General features: G+C 44.2%; 1 protein-coding gene across 2 annotated transcripts; it reads left to right on the forward strand.

Annotated features, from left to right (window-relative positions):
* Positions 1 to 423: 423 nt before the first annotated feature.
* LOC309396808 (urokinase plasminogen activator surface receptor-like) lies at positions 424 to 15,697 on the forward strand. Of its 2 annotated transcripts, none has more exons than XM_081962263.1 (9): positions 424 to 550; positions 4,983 to 5,431; positions 7,061 to 7,174; positions 8,463 to 8,498; positions 9,902 to 10,048; positions 11,451 to 11,588; positions 12,852 to 13,028; positions 13,404 to 13,535; positions 14,349 to 15,697. In XM_081962263.1, exons 2-9 carry the CDS (start codon positions 5,350 to 5,352, stop codon positions 14,534 to 14,536), a joined length of 1,014 nt encoding a protein of 337 aa, XP_081818389.1. In that variant the 5' UTR covers positions 424 to 550; positions 4,983 to 5,349; the 3' UTR covers positions 14,537 to 15,697. The 2 variants fall into 2 exon arrangements, with proteins under 2 accessions (XP_081818389.1, XP_081818390.1); XM_081962264.1 differs by having other exon boundaries at positions 471 to 517.
* Positions 15,698 to 22,194: the final 6,497 nt, after the last annotated feature.

Consider the following 22,194-nt stretch of genomic DNA (forward strand, 5'->3'; position numbering starts at 1 on the left):
AGAGGAAAAAGAATGCCATACTAGGAGGAGACTCTATGGTGAGGGAACCAGACTTCTGGTTGGCTCCAGAACTGAACGGGGGGCTTCCGTTTAAGACCTTTGTGGCTCTGAGTGTTTAAGGTTGCCGACCTCTGTTATAGGACGATAAATGTGTTTTATCTCACAAGTGGCAGAAAGTATTTCCTTTATTTCCTGCCTCCTGCTGCAAATCTCTGAATTTGGGAAATCTTTGCTTGGGGAAAAGCTGCAACCAGATGTCCTGGTTCATAAAGAGGCAGGCTAATTACAATAATGAAGGAGGTGCAATCAACTCAGGGAGGGGCCTTTGATCTGCAGAAGACGAGTAACAACTGGAAATCCTGGGGAATGCTCAGCGGGCAAGTTATATTCACCGGCACGGTTCTCTTGCCTCCGTACCGATTCTGGGAGCCCAGTTTGGGATTTCAAAGAAGGAATGAAGGAAAGGTCCTAGAGAATGGTCAACTGACTGCCAGTGGAAGAAGAGGAATTCACGTAGGTGGGTGCATGGGCCTCTCAACCTGTGTCCAAGGTGAGGTTTCTTAGATCGAGCTATTGCAGTGTGCAGAAACATCTAAAGGAGACATTTTTGTGAGCCTTTTCGCGTAATCTCAAGAGGCATCTCTTCATGCTAGGAGTCTCCCCCAACTTTATTTTCTGTATCTTTCTTGATTGGGACAATCAAGAAAGTGTCCCAACACTTTTGAGGAAGAGGATAAACCATGTTCTCTAGGGGCCCAGCTTGGCATTTCTCATCTCCCCATATGTGGTAGATGATTCCAAGGGGAACTGCGGTCTGCACCTGTTTCCCACTTCCGTGAATTGAGATGGGACCTCAAAATATGCCCTGGGTTATCCTCAGTTGCACTCTTTAGGGGAAAATAGATACCCTCCAGAGAAGCTGGTTTGCCATCACTGATCCTATTGAGATCTTGCTGAGGACCTTTTTTTTTCTCTAGAAACCACACTTGGAAAAGGATCATTTCTTTGGCTTCAACTTGCCTCAATATTTTTAAATTGTTGAATGTCTGCTCCTCAAAATATTGACTCTTCTTTCTCTCTTCCAGCTGTTCTCTTCTTTATTCTTGCTTTGAATTCTTACGTTGATATAACCCCAAAGAGCTTTTTCCCTAGCTCGCTTTAATGTCTTGCCCTCAGCCCTTTTGGATGGTTGTTTTAAGAGGCTCCTGATTAACGAGCAGCTATGCCCTTGTGACAGAGCCGAGGTTGAAGCTGTGGAGCACATCCTTTTATTTTGTCCCATGTATAACGCAGACAGATCCAAGTTACTATTTCTTATTGAAATCGTCCCTTCTAGACCTAATGGCTGTAATTTGTTTGTATATTGCCTTGGAGATGGCTCCTCATACATCACCTCTCAGGTTTCCAATTTTTTCTTAAGAGCTGTAACCACTAGAGGAGAATGCTGTAACTTTCCTTAGTTAACCCTCTGGTGACTGATTGCTATGATGCTATGATCAATTCTCTTATGTCTCTTTGTAGTACTGTGATCGTAAATAAATTTATATATATAACCCCAACGAATTGACAGCATAGAGCTTGAGATCTCAAGTTTTCAATTTAATTATCAGAACAAATCAGTGAAACATTCAAGAATCTCACCTCACCAATGGGTAGTTCAGCTTGCATCTCTGTTCCCAGCTAAGATTATTTCTCCTTTTGAACGAGAGAGGGGGAGGAGGGAGGGAAAGAGAGAGAGGGAGAGAGCGAGCTTAAAAACAATTAATAAATCATAATATACCAATAGGTGAAGGTAGTAGGAAAGATGAGAGATAGGAAAGATGAGAAGATGGCATAGATGGCAACTCTCACCCCCCTCAACCATCCCGGGGGGTGTAGAGCCACCCTGTGCAATGAGAAAATCTTGGCCTGGGGTACCACCCTTCAACTGCTGTTGGAAACAAAGAAATGTATGTCACTCCAGGGTCCCATGTTTTATGTTAGTCGTTGCAGGCTGGAGCCTCAAACAGAGAGGAACTTTTAAGTATTGGAGAGAGCATGGATCGGGCAGCAGCTGCTGAATTGTTTTTTGGAGGGCTGTATCGTACTTCATGGGTCACAAATTATTCAGGCACGTTAGTTTGGAGTTCAGCCAGGACTACTAATTTTTAAAAATTGCATTTTTAAAAACATTCCATCACTCACCTTGACTAAGTCATTTTGCCTCTGGGCAAAGGTAACCAGGTGCAGATTTCACAGCTTCCACCCTTAGATTTTATATTGTTATTTGTTGCTTCTGTGTTTTATGTGTATGCTTGCTTAAAATGGTAGATTTCCATGCTGTCAATAATCAAAGGCTGTACCCGGGCAGGGTGAGCTGTTATCTCCGTCTCTTGTACTATCCCCCAACCTGGTGCAATAGTGATATAGGCACCTTGGATGCGATCCCCAAACATCTGGAGCCCCACCGGAATGCTGTTGGCATTGACAAAAACACCATCAGTCAATGGCGAAAGGCAGCTCTGCTTGGAACAGTTTTCATCCTGTGAGGATGCCTTCAACATTGTTAAAACAGAAGCATCTGCCTATCCCAGATGCTTGGGAAGGACTCAAAACAATGGGCAAAAATGCCAGATCCAGTCTAAACATCTGGATGATGGCACAATGAACTATAAATCATAATTATTCCCAAGATTAGATTCCCAGCATTAGGCTCTTCTCCAGGGAGTCCTTCAGGTGGCCAAAGTATTTGAGTTTCCTCTTCAGGATCTGGCCTTCTAAAGAGCAGTCATGGTTGATCTTCTCTAGGACTGACCGGTTGGATCGCCTTGCAGTCCAAGGAGTCTTCTCCAGCACCAGAATTCAAAGGCCTCCATTCTTTGGCGCTCAGCCTTTCTTATGGTCCAATCTTAACAGCCGTACGTTGCAACTGGGAAAACTGTTTTTACCATTGTTTGCCACACACAATCTCTTGTTCCAGATTGGTGGCCAATACAGCTAGCCCTCGATTTATGGCCACAACGGAGCCCGGAATTTCTGTGGTTAAGTGGGTTTTGCCACATTGTACGGTCCTTCTTGCCAACGGTGTCTCAGTGAATCACCGCAGCTGATCAATTAGTAACCCGCTTGTGAAGTGAATCTTTGACATGGACTGTACACCGCCCCGAGTCCCTTTCGGGAGAGGGGGTGGTCTATAAGCGCTAATAAATTGAAATTGAATTGAATTGAAATTGAATCTGGCTTCCCTATTGACTTTGCTTGTCTGAAGGTCACCAAAGCACAAGCTGAACCCTACTGAAATCTCACCTCCTCAATGTTTAGAGTTTCTGCCTCTGTTGCATCTGATCGGCCAACCCAGGGAGCCGGACATCAGAAGGACCCTCCCCGGCAGAAAAGATGAAAGATTATTTACTATAGCTAGGATTTCCCCTGGCAACGACCCAGAGGTGGGTTCCTACCAGTTTGGACTGGTTTGGACGAACCTGTAGTAACTTGGAGGCATGGGTCGCTGGAACCGACAGTGACCCAGGCCTGTCACGCCCCCAAACGGGTTCTCCTATGGCACCGCCATCTTGATTTTCAGTTCTGCGCATGCGCAGAAAAATTTTCTTTTTTTTAAAATATATTTTTATTATTTTTACATTTAAAAACAATGCAATACCGCGGAGTCGGAGTGACCATACATTCACATTATATACAGCTAGTTTCAACCATTAACAGTTAAACTACTTGATACATTATCTATCCTTCTGTCCAATCACAATATATACATTTGTTCCCGTCTTGTCATCTTGTCTTATACCAATCATAAAATCTATTCCATACCTCAAAATATTCTGATTCCCCTTTATTTTTAAGTTCAAGAGTGAGCCTGCCTGCTTCTGCACAAGCCAACACTTTTTGCACAGAAGAATTTTCACTGCGCATGCGCAGATCTTTTTAGGTGCAAAGGTGTATGCGTTGCAGAGCACGCAGTTGGCACGCACATGCAAGAATTTTTGTGCACCGAACCGGCAGTAATGCTGCCAGCAACCCACCCCCGCAACGACCCACCCGTGGCCAAGGGGGCAAGTAGGATGGTGATGAGCTCTGGAATTGCTTTCGTTGTTTTGTTTCTCACTTCTCCAGTCGGTCCCGTTCTCCGGCTTGGCTTGGTAAAGTGTACACTCCTACTTCTCGGAGTCTCGTTCCCATCTGATTGAGATAGGCAGCTTGGCCTAAAACCTGCTTGGCAGCTCCAGGAGGAAAGGGTGATGCAAGCAACCCATCCATTACTAAGGTGGTGCCCGAGAACGAAATCAGTTACCCTTTGTCAACGGATGGCTTTGGAGGAGAATTTGAGGACTGGTAGTGACTGGGAAAACTACGGAGGCAGTAGAGACAGGATAAGACTCAGGCACAGGGGGAGTGAATGTCTTTCCAACTGTAGGATGGGTGCAAATTGCTAGCCTGCACATGGCAGGGAATAGATAGATTAATGAGAATAGATCTGGAAGGGGCCTTGGAGGTTGGCAACCTTAAACATTCAAAGAGCCATTTGGACCTGTTTCCCACAGAAAATAAAACACCGGGAACCACAAAAACCTTCCCCTGCCTATTTCCCGACTAGCATATGGAATTGAATTAAACATTCTGTTTTCTTATGAAACTTTTCTTGTCTTGGATGTATCTATGGTTGGCCTACTGGGGGTCGAAAAGCTCAATAAATCAGACATTCTTCTACGGCTGCATTTGAATGAGTGTTAGCCAACTTCAGCTGGTTTTGAAAAAGCTAGGAGACGTTCCCAATCAGGAGATTACAAACCATCCTTTTCAAAGCAAAAAGAAACCTCTCTGGAAGATATTTTCCCAGGTGTATGGATGTGCCGCCGCTTTGATGTGGCATTCTATTGATCAATAACAATTCTGGTCCTGGTGACCGAGCCAAATTCAATCACACCCCATTATCCCAGGACATGAACATTTGCCTTCCTTCGTAATGAAAATTATTTTCTTCTTTACAGGTGATTGATGGTTATTCCGGAGGTAGAAGGAAAAGTGCCCCGAGCATATTTCCAGAATCTGCGTGGCAAAAACCGAAACATTCCCAAAATAAGGCATAAAACGCCAACGCCAACAAAATTGCACGTACAGTTTGCTGTCAGTTGGTTAATCGTGCTACTGTTAGCCAACTCAACACCAGCGAATGCTGGCAAACGTCTCCAGAACAGAGGACAATTTTTTTCATCCTTTTTTTTAGCCAAACGCTGCGTCTGTGGATAGCAGATTGTCTCATTTGTCTCTTGCCTGCTGAGCAAGTTTGTAAGTCGAAGCTAGCCTGATTACTTATTCTACCAACTCTTACTACAAGGTTTCCAACATACGAGGAAGATGGCAGTCTGGGAAGAATACTGCCAACAGATCAAGACCCCGCTGCTGACTCTCACATTTGTCTTCTATCTGTTGGATGCAGGTAAGAATAGAAGGGAAGGGAAGAGAATAGAAGTGAATAATAGAGTCGGAAGGGACCTTGGAGGTCTTCTAGTTCAACCCCCTGCTTAGGCAGGATACCCTGCAACAGCGATGGCTAACCTTTTCTAGACTGAGTGCCCAAAGTGAATGCGTGAATGAATGAATGCGTGAATGTGTGCATGCACCCCCAAATGCAATGTGCACGCGACCCTGTGCATGCCTCCTTCCCCTGTGCATGTTCCCCAGCCTCCATGCATGCACATGCGACCCAGCCCCCACGCATGCACACACTCATCTTGCACATGTCCCATGCATGTACTCTGGCCCCAAAGGAATGTCTGCCCTGCACGCGCCCCAACCCCCCGCATGTACGACAGTTTGCTGGTGGGAGGCACACACATATGCGCGGCAGAGATCAATCGGGTTGACGGCTCGTGTGGGGTGAGGGCATTGTGTGCCACTGGTTTGCTATCATGGCCCTGCACCACTTCAGACAACTGGTTATCCCATCTCTTCTTAAAAACTTCCAGTAAGAACGAACCTGTCGGGATGGGTGAGCTTCTCAGTGGGATGAGGGAGAACCACGTACTCTTCAGGAAAGAGCTTCTGTAGACGTCCTTCAAGATTTAGACTAGAAGGGACACAGGGAAAAACATTGGCTTCCTCCTGATTTTGAGCCCCACATTTCCTTTTTATGGGTTAATAATACAATATAAATATTTAGTAGAAACAGTTAGATTAAAAAATCTCCATTAAACTCAGAAGAACAAAAGTGAGGAAATGGTGAACCTCAAGGTTTGATGAAACTCCAAAGTAGCCAGCATAGCCCCAGTTATGTTTAAACTGGGGTTTTTTTTTGGTGGGGGGTGGAGTAGATTAGAGTGTTGTATGAACCAACGACTTACTAGCTGGTAAACAAGTGTTGTTCAATCTCTTACCTGTGCAACTCGAAAACCACCACGGCAACAAGAAACCCACCACCAGTTAATTTACTAATCAGTGTAAGCCTGTTGTGTCAGCATAGCCAGCCAGCCCTAATTATATCTCCCCTTGAAATGAATGAGATATAAATTAACCAAAGTGAGTGATTGATTGATTTGAGAGGTGTTTCTCCTAATTTAGCTGGAAGGTCACCACAAACAATTATGAAATGCAATTAAAATAAGAAAACAGGTAATGGGAAATTATCAATCACATAATATAGGTGACAGGTTAAATTGAGATGGGCTTTTGGTACGTACAAATTCAAACTAACAATAAAAAAACCACACGTAGAACATGCATGCCATGTTTACCCGAAGAAAAGCTTTGTGTTAGGCAGTGGCCAAAACACTTGACAGGCAGCTTCCAAAATGTTATTGTCAGGTGCAAGAAAGCAGAGTTACTTGTGAATAACAAAAGTCAGTAACGTTATCATCTACCAGCTACATTACAAGAATCTTACCAGCTTTCTTCTCTTTCCCTGGGAAGGACCAGATGAGGTTTCAGGTGTCTTGCGGTAAATCAAGGTTCTATTGCTTGTGATGGCACAGGGATTCCAAGCTAGGACCTCACTTGACCCCTCCTTCCAGGTTGGCTGACAGTTTCCCAACAGTTATTGCCATTTATCTATTGTTCTCTTTCTCTGTAGTGAGTGGCCTGCGATGCTACCAGTGTGTGGGGATGTTCCACGAATGTGTCCAATCAGAGCAATTGTGTACGCCAAGGGATCGTTCCTGCTTCTCATCTACCATCAAACTTTTCTGTAAGGAACCCCTCCCCCATTTCCTGTACCTACTATGATATTTATTTACTTCAATATATATCCACCTTTCTGTTCAGAATGGACCATTTTTGTCTGCTTGCAATAAGTATACTCTAATGGCTCAATGCTTTCCACAGGGAAGGGATGACCTAAAATTTGTTAGCATTTAACAAGCAATTTTAAAAAAACAATTAGAAAACAAAGTATTCAAACTTCATGTCATTTCAAAAGTGTTGACTGCGGTTTGACCAAGATGACTATTCCCTTGTCTCCCAGACCTCTAAACCTGCTAGAGATTGCTGTCTCCTTGCAAGGAGTTGCTGTCTGGAACACTTATGGGTGATCTCAAGTCCTCTTCTTATCCATAAAGGTTTTGAAGAACCAGTCTAATCACTGGCTCTTCCTTCTACCACAGTCATCAACTCTGCTTTTCATGGAGACACCTTCAGTCTATCACTTCGTCCTTCGGAAGTCCCCATCCTGGTTTCTTCTGAATGCTCCTTTCTCTGGTGCAGAGTCTCCCGAAGCTGATGGGAATTGTCCATTTTTCCTGAAGAGATGAAGGAGAGGGTGGCCTTTCTTGTCAACAGTGATTACTTTTGGAGATGGTTGGGCTTTTGAAAGCAAATGATTTAACGGACCCTTCTCCAAGAAAGAAGAATGGCTGGAGGATTCAGGACCTCTTATAGCCAGGGAATCCCTCCAGCATACTATGGCTGTTTCATCATCTCATGGGAGGGCTAGTCATCAGAGGTGGGTTTTTACCAGTTCAGCCGAGTAGGTAGTAACTCGGCTGGACACATGCCCAAACTTGTTCGATCCTCAGCGGTGCCATCTTGATTTTCTGTTCTGCACATGCACAGAACAATCTTGATTGAAAAAATGTAATTATTTTTCCTTTTTTAATATGCACATGTGTAGACCTTGTGTATGGCATCCGTGCGAGCATGCAAATTTTTTTGGGCACCGAACTGGTAGTACTGCCGTCAGGAACCAATTACATAATTGAGGGATGGCGGTACCTACTGTATAGCTTTCTACATGCATTCAATTTGAACCCTAATATTCTTAGTCACTAGCAGCCATCACTGATTGGGTCTGAGAGATGCTGGAGCCCAACAACACCTGGAGAACTCCAGTTTCCCCAATCTGGTGTCAGTCCCATATGTTGATTCCTAGAGTTTTTAGCTCAACATGGCCAATTTGGGAACATTTACAATATCCGAATTTTGAGTGTGATGAACTCCTGCATTCTTTACTGACTTTGTTGGCTCCCAATCTTTTCCAGATTCAAACAACTATACAGGAGTATTTTTGCTTCCAGGTAAGTTGGATGGCACTTATTATTTTTTTCAAGGTTTATTGGGTTTTAATTTTTAAAAATAGTTCAACATCAATACACGAACAGTTTGGCCTCTGGGTATAGTTCGTATTAATACAAAAAACAACAGTCAATTGTTGCATTAATCAAGCTAATATAATCCTAATATTAATGTACTTGTTTATTTTAAAATAGTCATTCAATATTTCAGTGTTCTATTCTAATGTCAATAATCTTCTTGAACATACATAGTAATACCATCTTTCAACCTGTCATCTTTCCATCTACTTATTACTTATATTCTATTTACGTATATAGAAATCATAACTACTGTACTTATATTTTCCCTAATTCTTATTTCTACCTCTATTTTGGCTTCCAGTCAGGTCACTCTTACTAATACTAATGTTAATACACATCTTTATGTTAAGACATAGTCCTTTATATAAACATGTATATTCTTATTTCTACCTCTATTTCTAGTTTTGAATCAGGCCATCATTATACTAGAAGACAGAAGAAAGAAAAAAAAAGAGGGGGGCGAAAGCTCTGTTCTAACCATCATCTCTTGCCCGTTTTAATACGTCAATTCTTATTCGTTTTTTGGCTTTTCTCCCATACTCCTCTCTGGGATCATTGTCTCTGTCAGCATCTGTATCTTCATTTTTCCATCTAAATATTTATCCCATCTCTATCCTCCTAAACTTCCAGATCTCCTGAATATCCACTCATACTCCTATCTCCCTTTCAAAAACATCTTCCAGATTATCCAATTCCAATGGCACTTATTAATTTTGGCACTTATTAATTTTGATCGAGAAAGACAAGGTTCAACCTGAACAGGGAATGTTTTAATTTTAAAAACACCAATCCATTTGTTGGTTGATTGTGATTATCTAAAACGAGACTGGAATCCCCTCTACACATGCTCACAAGCAACTTTCTTAATTTATTTCATATGAGAGAAAGTTGGGCCAGAACCAAAAAACCACTCAAGGACAAAAGGAAAGACTGGCTGAATTTGAACGTGCCTTAAGCCAGATAAAACTCCAATCTTTACCTGATTTGATTAAACCTGAATGAAAATAGTAATTGTTGCGCTTTGTTTATAAAATATTTAGAGAATAATAACTAAACATTTAGAAAAAAAATGTATTTTAAGGCAGAAAAATCAGTTAGTGGCATCAATTCTACATACATTCTATGGAGTTGACTTTAGCTCATCTTCTGCTATCTCTAACTGCCCTCAACCATCATGTTCAGCTTAGATTTTTGGATTTATGGTTTGTTAATCAAATTATAATGGCCAAAAAATTCACATGACTCTAAACCACAATGGAATGGCTTCAACAGGAATTCAACTGATTTTCTTGGCCTACTTAATTCCATGTATTTCTAAACCCCAGATTTAGAAATTGCTGAGTATGTGATGAAAGGCTGTTCAGGGGAAGGCGTATCTAATCGCACCGCTAACATCTATTCTGAAGACGATCATGAAGTACACAACACGTATTACTGTGACTCTAATCTCTGCAACATCCGGTTCACAGGTGGTAAGTACAAGACGTTAGAGCATCAACCTGTTGAGCAAGGGAGAAGTGTAAGAAACAATAAGAACTAATGTGATGTAACATTTAAGTGCTGGATGAGGGAACCAATCCAATGTCCCTTCCAACTTTGCTGTTCTGATTATGGGACTTGGGTTGACTTCAATAGTAGTCCACTCTCAGCCATGGAAGCTCAGTGTTTTTGGGCCAATGTCTCACCCCAACCTATCTTGCAATATTATTGTGGAGAAAAATGGGGGGGGGGGGAGAAAACAGGAAGGTTTTTGATGTCCTCCCACTTCCCAACACTTTGAAACAAGGAAGAGAAAATAGAATTACCGGAGACTGGACCTGTCTGATGGAAATGCATTCAAGCTGAAGAGTTTTAGCTTTTCTGAAGCGCAGAGTGATCTTTGACACTTCACTGGTTAGCAAAAGGCTTCCAAAAATCAAATCAAAGGGCAGGTTTTATCTTCTCAAGCTCTGTATGCTGAACTTTTCTGCAGATGGATTCTACTCCTCTTAGGTGATCCCCTAGGGAGGAGATCCTTAAAGTTCTGATCCTTCAAGAGGTGAAGGAGACATGGACTTGAAGGCAGATTTTCTCTGTGGTGGCCATGATATTTTAGAACATCTCTCCAGGAATTATTCCTGGCTCACTCATGTCTGATGTTTTGCAAGGCAGTAAGCTGATCTGATTGTGGTGGGATTTGGAATCTTAGTGGTTAGTGTCTATGGTGGTGGTGGGATTCAGAAGTTTTACTCCCGGTTCTGTGGGTGTGGCATGGCTTGGGGGATGTGGCTTGGTGGGCATGGCAGGGGAAGGATACTGCAAAATCTCCATTCCCTCCCCACCTCTGGTCTATGGAGATTCTCAGTCATCCAGGTCCTGGTGGTCCCAAAGGTGCTTTTTCAGAAGGTGACTGAACTTTTTTGGTGTTTTTTGAAGGTGTTTCGCTTCTCATCCAAGAAGCTTCTTCAGCTCTGGCTGGATGGTGGGGAATGGAAGGATTTATATTCCTTGCAGAGGGCTGGTCATTTGCACCCTTTTAGCAAGTCATTGAGGCCACTTGGAGGCTTATCTGTGTCTTCAGGGTCACCAATGGGCATGGAGCCTTCTTGGGTTCGAGGAAAAAACAAGGAAGTCCAGTTGCCTCCTGAAAAATCACCTTTGAGACTTAATGCTGATGATTCTCCAATTTTTAATAGAGAGATGACGTTATGGACTGGAATTCGTATTTTTAGACATAATGAGGTGGTTTTTTTTTGTATTTTATGTTTGGTTTTGGATGCATGCAAACATCCCAAAATGTGAGGGTAAGCACGCCATATAAACAAGTGCAATAATGAAAGAAAGGTATTTTTAAAGAGCCGTGACCAGCGATATCCTTCTCTTCTATTTTCCCAGCTCCAGCCAGCACTACTCAGGCAGCTAATGGCATGGAGTGCTACAGCTGTTTTGATCGTGGCACGGGGGACTGTGCTCAAGGAAATGCTACTCGGGTCAAGTGTCTGGGAGATATGAATCAGTGCATGGATTTTACTGGTAAACCGAGATGTTTCTTGAATACGTTCGGGAATGATATTAAAGGGATTGACGAACTGCTGAGTGCAGATACATGAAATAGCATATCTGTGATCTTTCAACCTATCTATGTGAAAGGTGAACACAGATTAGCAAGTAAGATTTCCCACTAGCTAGACGTGAATAAACTAGACGGCACCGTGCGGTTCAGAAGAATCTGAAGAAACGAAGGTTGGAGAAGTAGGAGAGGCAATGAGGGGAGATGATAAGAGAGAGAGAGAGAGAGATGCACCATGGCCATCAGAAGAGGGCAATGCAGCTTCCTCCTAAGGCACACTGAGTATCATCAATGTGGACTTCAGCTCCTAAACCTTTCAACAATGACTAGGCTAATTGGCAAATCCTGGAGATTCCAGAAGTGGAAGTCCACATTTTCTGGAAGAAACTGAAATTGGGCAAGGCTGGTCTGCAGGGTCACTGAAACCTGAACTCTCCCTCTTGACATGTAACAATGAAGTTATGGATAGGGAACATGTAGGATTCCAGATCTTGCTGAACCATAAATTCCAGCTTTGCTAATCACGATCACTTCTGAGAGTCACTTCGTAACTCAGGAACATCCTCCTCCCTGAATTAGACAGTGTAGATATGAGGCCCTGTTGTGGCCTGTCGGCCGCTGGCCCCTCCAACAGCTCAATCAGATGAGGAGACAGTGTGGGAGTCAGGGCAAGTGTCAAGGCAACCTGAGAAGGGGAAGAGGGAATGGAGCTGTCAGAGAGAGAGGGAGGGAGGGAGGAAGAGGGAGGGAGAGAGAGAGGGTGGGGGAGAGGGAGAGGCAGAGCCTGGGCTGTCTGTCAGCCCTCTGATGGAGAGTCAATAGCTCTCAGGCCTGGAGGTGGCTGATGAGGAAGAGGAGGAACAGCTGGATCCAGTGCCTGACGCATGGATGCGCAGAAGGCAGAGGAGAGGAGAACAGTGGAAATCTATGAGCTGGTCCTTGGGACAGAAGAGCCACCACTGCTAGCGAAGCCCCACCCTAGCTCTGGGGATAACAGACAGGGGCGGAGATGAATAGATATGGCAGACAACTATTTATCTCCCTGGCGGATGGAATTGTTAGCCTATGTTGAGAGAGAAACTTTTTGCCAGGGCTGCCAGCGCTCCTAATAAAGGAATCTTTTAAGTTAACTTCAGAGGGTTTGTGGTGTTTGGGGAGCTGGGTCAGAACAGGTCCCCTGCCTACAGTCTCATGCATTGTGTTCCATCATGTTCTTTGATTCCTAGTGATCAATGGCGCCTGGAAAATGACGTACCGGACATGTGCCCTGGAGACCTTGTGCCGCCGGCAGTATATGCTGCCAGAACTCTCAGGGAGACTGGAGATCAGTTGCTGTTCTACCCCTCTCTGTAACGATGGGCGACCTGGCCTTAAAAGCATCTGCAGCCATTTCTCAGAACAAGGTAGCCTTCCTGTTATCCCCCAGGAGAAGTAGGATATGAGATATCGTAGTGTGAGATAGGAACTGGTGTCAAGCAGCGGGGAAATCAGGAGATCCAGGCAGTTCAAATGAGTATAGAGATTTACTCAATTCACTTTCTGAAATTGCCTGTACAATTCAATGGTCCCCAACCTTTTGGGCACCATGGACCAGATCTGTGCACTGGGGAGGGGGGGGGGTGGCTTTGTGTGCTGCCTGCATCCCATGGATGGGGCTTCGCTTGTTTGCATGGCCTGGTTTCTGGCATGCCATGAATCGGTGCTGGTCCACGGACTGTGGGGTTGGGGACCCCCTGCTGCACATGATTGATTGAACTGATGGGTGGATTGCTCTGCAGGAGTCAAGAAGAAGCCCGAGAATGGCTTGGAATGTGCCAGTTGTTGCGATTCAGGCCAAGGTGAATGTGCCCATGGAAACTGGACTCATGTTAAGTGTGTTGGGGAGCAGACTAAGTGTGTGAATGTCACAGGTGAGTTGTGTGAGCATATATGTAAGTGGGTAATAGATGAAATTGGAGCTGCACTCACAATTCTCTTTCCCAAGGGAAAAATGGGATGCCCTTTTTCAAATTTCAAGTGGCCCGCAGCCTCTTCTCCCCACTGGAGTTATTTGTTTAGTCTTTCATAAAATACCGTATTTTTCGAAGTATAAAGATGCATCTTTTTCCCCTCAAAAAAGAGGCTAAAAATCTGGGTGCATCTTATACACTGAATACAGCATTTTTTGCCTCCCAAAACTCTGCCCCCTTCACCCAAATGGCTGTGCATAGCCTTTAGGGGGTTTTCAGAGTGCTCCTGAGGACTGTGGAGGGCATAAATGAGCAAAAAACGGGCCATTTTTTGCTCAACTTTGCCCCCCCCCAGCCCCCAGGAGCACTCTAGAAGCCTCTTAAAGGCTATTCATGCCCTTTAAAAAAAAAGGCCCATTTTCGTGAAAAAAGGCCCATTTTCGTGGGAGAGTGCAAACACTTTTTTTTTAATTTGCCTCTTCAAAATCTTGGTGCGTCTTATACTCCGAAAAATACGGTAGTTAATCTGCATTTAATGTTAAGGGTTCAAAGAATGTCAGGCTGAATGATCGGCCCCACACATTTTCACCTCACAAAATCTGGCCCTCCTCGCAAAAAGTTTGGACACCCCTGCACTAGTCCCTTCACATTTTGCTCCCCACTCCTTCTCCTCTCCACCTTCTCCCCTCTAGAACAGCTTCACTGTTAGTGATTTCCTCTTGCAGGCCCTTTAAGACATGCAATTGGTGTTACCGCTGTGTTTGTTTTCTCTAGAGAAAGGCCATACGTTGATGCGTGGCTGTAGCTTGGAGAAGCTTTGTTGGGAGAAAACACAGTCGCTGGGCCTGGACCGAAACTCTTCTATCAACTGCTGCTCCAACTCACTCTGCAACAGAAGTTTGGCCCCAACTGGAGTTGCCTCCTTGGTCCTTCTCCTCCTGCTTTTCTGGCTGCTCCAATAAAAGTCCGGAGTGTCCAAATTTCAAGGAAGCCAAAGAAAACTGGAAAACAGAGAGCCCAGTGTCCCAAGGACTGATGTACTTCAGCCACATAACGTCCCTCTTGCCTCACAGCATCCAATGTGACAAGGGTTTGCACATAAGGCGGTTTTAATTGCTGCAGCCTATATGACCACACTCTTAGTGTTTTCTCTCCACTGTCTTTAAGTAGGAAGCTTGAAAGAAACAGGTTTAGTGACCTACACCAAGAAAGAGGGTTGGCATTGGGGCAGAAGTTACAGTCCTGAAATATTATCAGTCTCTCCCTGCCTTGCAGCTTCTCAAGGCTAACTCCTGCCAATGGACGCTAACATCTCAGCTTCCTTTCCTTCACGGGGTGAAAAAAAAAAGGCCCTTGCATCAGCTGCAGGGTATGGCACCATGGATATTAGTTATGCAAGGTTTTTGAGTTGGCTCACATGCAGTGGTGCGGTGGCCTAGAGGTGGAGCTCTCGCCTCACGGTCGGCAGGCTGTGAGTTTGATCCTAGGTGGAGGCAGATATTTCTCTCTCTGGATCCACACTGAGAATATACCGTATCTGCTGAACAAAACTTCACATTGGTGACAGGAAGAGCATCTGGCCATTCAAACACTCTGCTAGCTCCATTCTGTTGCCCAGACTCCACCCCGCAAAGGATTATGGGGTCGTTAAATGATAATGATGATGATGGTCCTCCAGGGAGGAACAAGAGATTGCTGTCCCTATCCTATCTGTGGACTTCAAGATTGTGGACTTTATGATCCTGCATCTTCATCCAGAATTGTCCAGTGGAGTTTCCTCCAGGCTTCAAAGACATCGAATGGGGGAAGGCAGCTCCAAAACGTTTTGTGCACGCTAAGCTGATGGCAATTTTAGCCAACCTTGTTGCAAGGAATCAAGTCACACTCACTGCACAAATACTGGTTGGATCTAACTCCTTTCATTCTGCTAAGAGAACTAGCACCAAGGATTGCTATAACCTGCCCAGAGTCACTTGGATAGCAAGATGGGCAGCCAATAAATGTAATAAACAAAAATACCCAAAGATAGGCCATGGAAGAATCTATTCTCCAAGTTGTAGAGGCTGACTAATGGTTGTGGGTTTTGCCTTTTTTCCCCCCTGGGTGGTTCTCCAGTGTAGAAATCTGCCGATGTCCTTGAATTCCTAGTCTGCAAAAGGATGCTCAGGAACCTTTAATAAGAGGGATGCAGGGGAGACAAAGGATAGTTCAAAAGACATTCAATGAAAGAAAACACAGTTTGCAGGGATGTTGTGTTCCGAGGTGTGAGTCCTTCTGTAAAATGACGTTTTGGAGAATTCCATCGCTCTGGTACCTTTTGCAGGAAATAGTTTTAGAGGACACAAACGCGCCCATGAGCCCATTGCTGCCCAAGACTTTCTTCCCATGTGCCAGATTTTGGAACTGGCATAAGGATGTTGTATCCAAAGATGAGTACCCCGAGTACGAAGAACTACATGGGGTCCTCAAAAATCTTGGGTGGGGCTCCGGGGTGGGCTGCTGTGGGTTCGGCCGGGTTCAGGAGAACCCGTTGCTAACGTTATGGCCGATTTGGAAAGCCTGAAAATCCCACCCCTGGCTGGCCCTGCCCACCCTGCCCCACCCCTCCCAGGAGTTTCCACGTGGTCCGTTTTGGATGCGAGGTAAGTGCAGGGCCCACACAGAGATTCAGGGGGAGGAAAAATGGGCCTCCCAGAAATTCCAGAAGTTTGTTGTTTGTTTGTTTGTTTGTTTTATTGGATTTATATGCCGCACTTCTCCCAAAGGATTCAGGGCGGCGTACAACATTAAAAAACACATATCATGAAAGTTAAAAAGAAATTAGATACATATCCAAAAAGAAGGCCAGAAAAAGGCCTGTTTCCATCCTCCGGAGCCCAGGGGAAAGAGTTTTCGCCCTCCCAGAGGCTGGAGGAAAGCCTCCGGAACTTGGGGAAGGTGAACCCCCCCCCGCTGTGTTGCAGGAGGCCACGCCCACCATAATCACGTCCACCCAGCAACTGGGCAGAGAACATCATTGCTTGAAATTTTTGAAGCCCACCCCTGGTGGGGCTCTTAAGAGAGAGTCAAAGACTTGTGGTCAGCTTTGCTGCTTAAACTGACAGAAGGGGAAAAAAATTAATAAACACACGGCCAAGGAGTAATCGTAGGAACTGATGTTAATGAAAGCCAGATACAAATGAATTGAAATCATGTTTAATTTTGATCCCCATTATTTGGAGAAGGGCAGTTCCTAGCATGGGATTCTAATTCCGTAAGAAATCCCAGGTTCTTCTTTTGAGGAATGCAGATGCGGGAAGGGAAAAAGACTGTCCCTGTTAACAAAACGGTAATCTTTATGAGACAGCCAAACTCAGAGAGCACCAAGAATCCCTCCTTTCAACCCGAGCTACATCTATTCTCCTTTATTGCCAATTTCTAGTTTCACTTAGGCAGGATTAGCCCAGTGATGCCAGGTCTATTCAAATCCTATTTCGCTCCATTAGCTGAGTTCAGAGGACAAATTTCAACCTGTCACCCATTAATTTAGCCAGAGCTCCTGACTGTGGATCTGGTCGCATGCAATCTGACTACCGATGAGGATATAGAAGTTATGGAAACATGCTGGAAATAGTTGATGGGTTAGGAGCGGTTAGCCAATCTTGGTAGAACATCACTGCTCTCTTGTGGTAAACGAGAGGAATTGTGAGGAGAAGACAACCAACTATTTTTTCTCCCTTCCCCCTTTCTTGGTTCTGTTGCATTAGCTCAGGAGCTGGCAACCTTAAACACTCAAAGAGCCACAAAAGTCTTAACCGGAAGCCCCCCGTTCAATTCTGGAGCCAACAGGAAGTCCTGTTCCCCCACCATAGAGTATCTTCCTAGCATGGCCTCCTTTTTCCACTTCCTGTCCTAACTGAAAGCCCTATCCATTGTGGAGCTGACCGTAAAACCCACCCCTTGCCATAGAGTCTCCTCTTGATGCGCTGTGCTTCCTCGCACTCCCAACTGGAAACCTCTCTCAAAATTGTGGCGCCAACCGGCGACAGGGAGCCACAGCAGAGGGATGAAAGAGCCACATGTGGCTTCAGAACCATGGGTTGCTGACCCCTGCATTAGCTCATTTGTCTATGCCCCGGTAAGAACTCCAGTTTGTCAAACCATATTTATACAAAAGCCCAGAGTTTTCCTAAGAGGTTATGCCAAAGAGTTGCTCCATCATGCATCGTGCTGGTTCTCACTAGAAAGCCTTTCATGGCATGTCTGCTTGTCTCCTGTGGTCACTGCCTGCCCAATAAGGTTGGAGGGAGTGGGAGTACTCTGTGTCCCTTCAGTCGAGAGATGTGATTTAGTGGGACTCCAGAAGCGTGACATTTCTCTTGTCCCAGCTTTCCTTTGGAACAGCACGGGCTCCTAACATCAATCAATCAATCAATCAATCAATCAATCAATCAATCGGAATAGAGCTGGAAGGGACTTTCAAGGTCTACTAGTCCAACCCCTTGCTCAAGCAGGAGACAAGTGACTGTCCAGCCCCTTCTTAAAAACCTCCAGTGTTGAAGCACCCACAATCTCTGGTGGCAAGCTATTCCACTGTTCTCACTATCAGGAAATTTCTCCTGATTCTCTCCTTGGTGAGTTTCCATCCATTGTTTCTTGTCCTGCCTTCTGGTGCTTTGGGAAATAAGTTGACCCTCTCCTCTTTGTGAGGACCTCTCAAATACTGGAATACTGCTATCATGTTTCACACACACACACACACACACACACACACACACACACACGTCCTTTTTTCCTCTAGACTACCAAGCCCAAATCCTGCAACCGTTTGTTCATATGTTTTTATCTCCAGGCCTTTAATCATCTTTAATCATAAGTTGCTTACAACTTATTTGTTGTTAGTTGCGAAGTTATGTCCGACCCATCATGACCCCATGGACGACGTTCCTCCTGTCCTCCAACATCCTCTGGAGTCCATTCAAGCTCACGCCGACTGCTGCAGTGACTCCATCCAGCCACCTCCTTCTCTGCCATCCCCTTCTTCTTTTGCCCTCCATCTTTCCCAGCATGAGGCTCTTCTCCAGGGAGTCCTTCTTCCTTCTCATTAGGTGGCCAAAGTCTTTGAGTTTCCTCTTCAGGATCTGGCCTTCTCAATAGCAGTCAGGGTTGATCTCCTCTAGGACTGAACAGTTTCATCCACTTGCAGTCCAAGAGACTCGCGGGAGTCTTCTCCAGCACCAGAGTTCAAAGGCTTCCATTCTTTGGCGCTCAGCCTTCCTTATGGTCCAAACTTCACAGCCATCCGTTGCAACTGGGGAAACCACAGCTTTATAAGGCAACTGATAAGGTTCCATTAATCGTTGAGAAATGGCTTTACAACCAGGCTTACAGTTAGACTGTTTGTTGAGTCCCTGGTGGTTTTCTTTCCTAATGTGATTTTGTTGAAGTGCACATGCCCTTTTGTTTCTCATTGGCTTCTACTTCAAACTACGGAAGCCCTCAAGAGCCATTTGGAAGGGGATCATGTGACTGGTGTAGGCATGGCCAACTTTCCCCCACTTTTTAAAAAATGCTTTAAAAAGTAGAAACAAAATGGTTATGACGATCAGCTGTGAGCTGCACTATCGTTGGATCCCTCTTTATTCCACTTTTTAAAGTATTTCTCCCCCTACTTATTTGCCCGAACAGGGAAAAAAAAGCTTTAAAAAGTGAAATAAAGAGGATCCGATGATCGGGCGGCTCACAGCTGATCCACACAATTTTCGGAACCATTTCTCCCCACTTTTTAAAGCGTTTTTTTTACTACTGGTTCTAGCAAACTGGTCGGAATCAGTAGCATCCCATCCCTGGTGTGTATGTGTGTCTATGCAGATGACAAGTAATAATAGCCAGCTCATTTGAAAGTAGCTTCTGAGAAGCTATTCCTACTCCAGGCCGCCAACCCGAGAGCTTGGGGACCCCTGCTGTAAAGCACTATGAAGCGGTATATAAGTCTAAATCAGGGGTGTCCAAACTTGGGAACTTTAAGACTTGTGGACTTCAACTCCCAGAATTCCCCAGCCAGTTGAAGTCCACAAGTCTTAAAAGTTCCCAAGTTTGGACACCCCTGGTCTAAGTGCTAAAGCACCACTGATGCTTTGAAAAGCCTATGGGAGGCGTGTCTATTTCTTGCACATTTTCCTCATCAGCTTGAGAGAATTAAATGCTTCCACCTTCACCCTCCAACCCTTCTCCCAAACCCTCTAGGAAGCATCGGCTGATTCGATGGTTGCTCTTCAGCTTGCAGATATGACCTTAATTTTCCCAGGCAGCCCAGGATAATCTTTCTGGATAGGCCTGTCCATCCACATTCTCTGCATCCCTCGATGATATGGGACGGGGGTGTTTCCCTTTGGCGCTGAAGAACAGGTGGAGGTGAACGGCTTTATCATCTGAAATCAGAAGTTGGCTTTTGTTGATGGAAGAAAGTATCTTTGGTCAGGCCATTCTCCAAGGGCCATCTTTCTCATTTGAGAACCGGCACTTTCTATGCCTGGATGTGGTTTTTAAAGCCAAGCTCTGCTTTGCTATCACTGGCTGGCTCAAAGGGCCTTTTCTAAATGAGTGCCTGTTGAAAGATCTTTTCTTGGGAAGTGTCAAAAAGAGACATGTTCTGGGTTAGTTCAGCTGGAATGTGAATTTGGGGCTGGGCTCATGTAGAAGAGAATCCTTCTTAAGCCGCAGATTAGCCGTGGGAGAAGAAACCCAGTGGCTTAATATTTAATTTTTTAAAACAATGAAATGAACTGCATTGCATGCAGAAATAAAAGTTAAAATAAAATTCTGTTCTGTTCTGTTTTATTCGCTATATTCTCTATCCTATCCTATCCTATCCTATCCTATCCTATCCTATCCTATCCTATCCTATCCTATCCTATCCTCTATATTCTCTTCTCTTCTCTTTTCTCTTCTCTATTCTACTCTATTCCACTCTATTCTACTCTCCTCTCCTCTCCCCTCCTTTCCCCTCCCCTCCCCTCCCCTCCCCTACTCTACTCTACTCTACTCTACTCTACTCTACTCTACTCTACTCTACTCTACTCTATTCTATATATTATCTCTTCTCTTCCTTTCTCTTCTCTTCTCTATTCTACTCTAGTCAACTCTCATCTCCTCTCCTCTATTCTATTCTAATTTCCAGAGACCATGTGAGAACACAACCCATTCTGGTGCAGCCTGCACAACTTCTGAAAATTACACAAGAACAAGGGGTGCTTTCAAGAATAGTTGCTAGGTGTTGGTGAGCACCGGCCTATCACCCAAAACGTGGTGTGTCCCCTTTGACAGGCGTGTCATAAATTCACCATCATTTTCCCAGGGTCAGAGCTCAGCTATGTATCCCTTTGAGTCCGCCTCTCTTGTACTAAAGCCAGAGAGATTTAGTTTCAGCAGCTCTGGCCACTAATCCCCAAGGCACACCTGCATCTCTCATGGGGAGGCTGCTTATGGGAGTTAAGAGGTGTCCTGTATTTTCTCGTCACGTTGATTGATGGTGAGTCAGTTTTGCAGAAGACTCAGCTTCAAGGCTTCAACCACGACTGTCTGCCACCTGGTCAAGAACAATCTCAACTTTTATGGAAATCGCTAAATAGACAGTGTGCCGAGGTAGGAAGATCAAAGTTTCATCTAAGAAAATGGGGCTTCCCTGTAGAAGATCTTCTGTATGAATTTGGAGTAGAGCAATCCATCTCACACATGCTATGGTGCATACCATGCCCTTCAACATGGATGAAGACCTGATGCTGGTGAGAGAAAATATTGTTCTTAACATTTGTCCCGATATTAGACAAATGTCATTTAGTTTTAATCCTATTTATTTTACATGCTTTTTCCATGTGCTACCCTTTTATCATCTATTTTATTTGCTCAGTATTGAAGGTTGTCTTCTATATATATAAAAGCCAAATACCACACACTCATCATGAAATCTCCAGAACCATAAAGCCTGCAAACTTGAAATTTGGCACGTATGTTCCTCTTGGCTTCTAGGTGCTCGCTAAGAAAGGATTTTTTGAAATGACCATCAGATCATTAATTTTTCTTATACAGTAATTAACATGCTCTGATGCTAAGGAGTTAGACATTCTACTCCCCCTCCCCACCTGAAAAGAACTCTGTTCCAACTGCCAGTTGCCTCACATTCCGTTACCTCAGTTCAAACTGGCAGACATTCCACTCCTTCACTCAAGAGCGCTCTGGGGTTCCTTACAGTACTAAACGTCACTACCTCACCAAAATGTCTATGCTTTCCACCTATTGAACTGCTTCTGGACTCAAGGCGGCAGGAGCGATATTCCCTTATATGTTTCAATCATCAACCACCACTGAGCCAATGGATTGAACCAGAGTGAACCAGATTTCTCCTGCATTGCCTGATCACACAGTTTCTTTTTTTTTTAATAATATTTTTTTATTGTTTTTGTGTTTTCATCACATATTACAATCTTTATATAAACAGTTTGTACAATGTTACATTGTCGTATCTGTATATGTTTTCCTCTCTTTACCATTTATTACATCATTATGTCATCTTATCTATACATTTTTATGATCTTTTACATATTTACCTACTTATATATACAGTTCTATGTTTATTTATGTA

The sequence above is a fragment of the Natrix helvetica genome, assembly GCF_964273705.1.
Source record: "Natrix helvetica genome assembly, chromosome: 9".
Lineage (NCBI taxonomy): Eukaryota > Metazoa > Chordata > Lepidosauria > Squamata > Natricidae > Natrix > Natrix helvetica.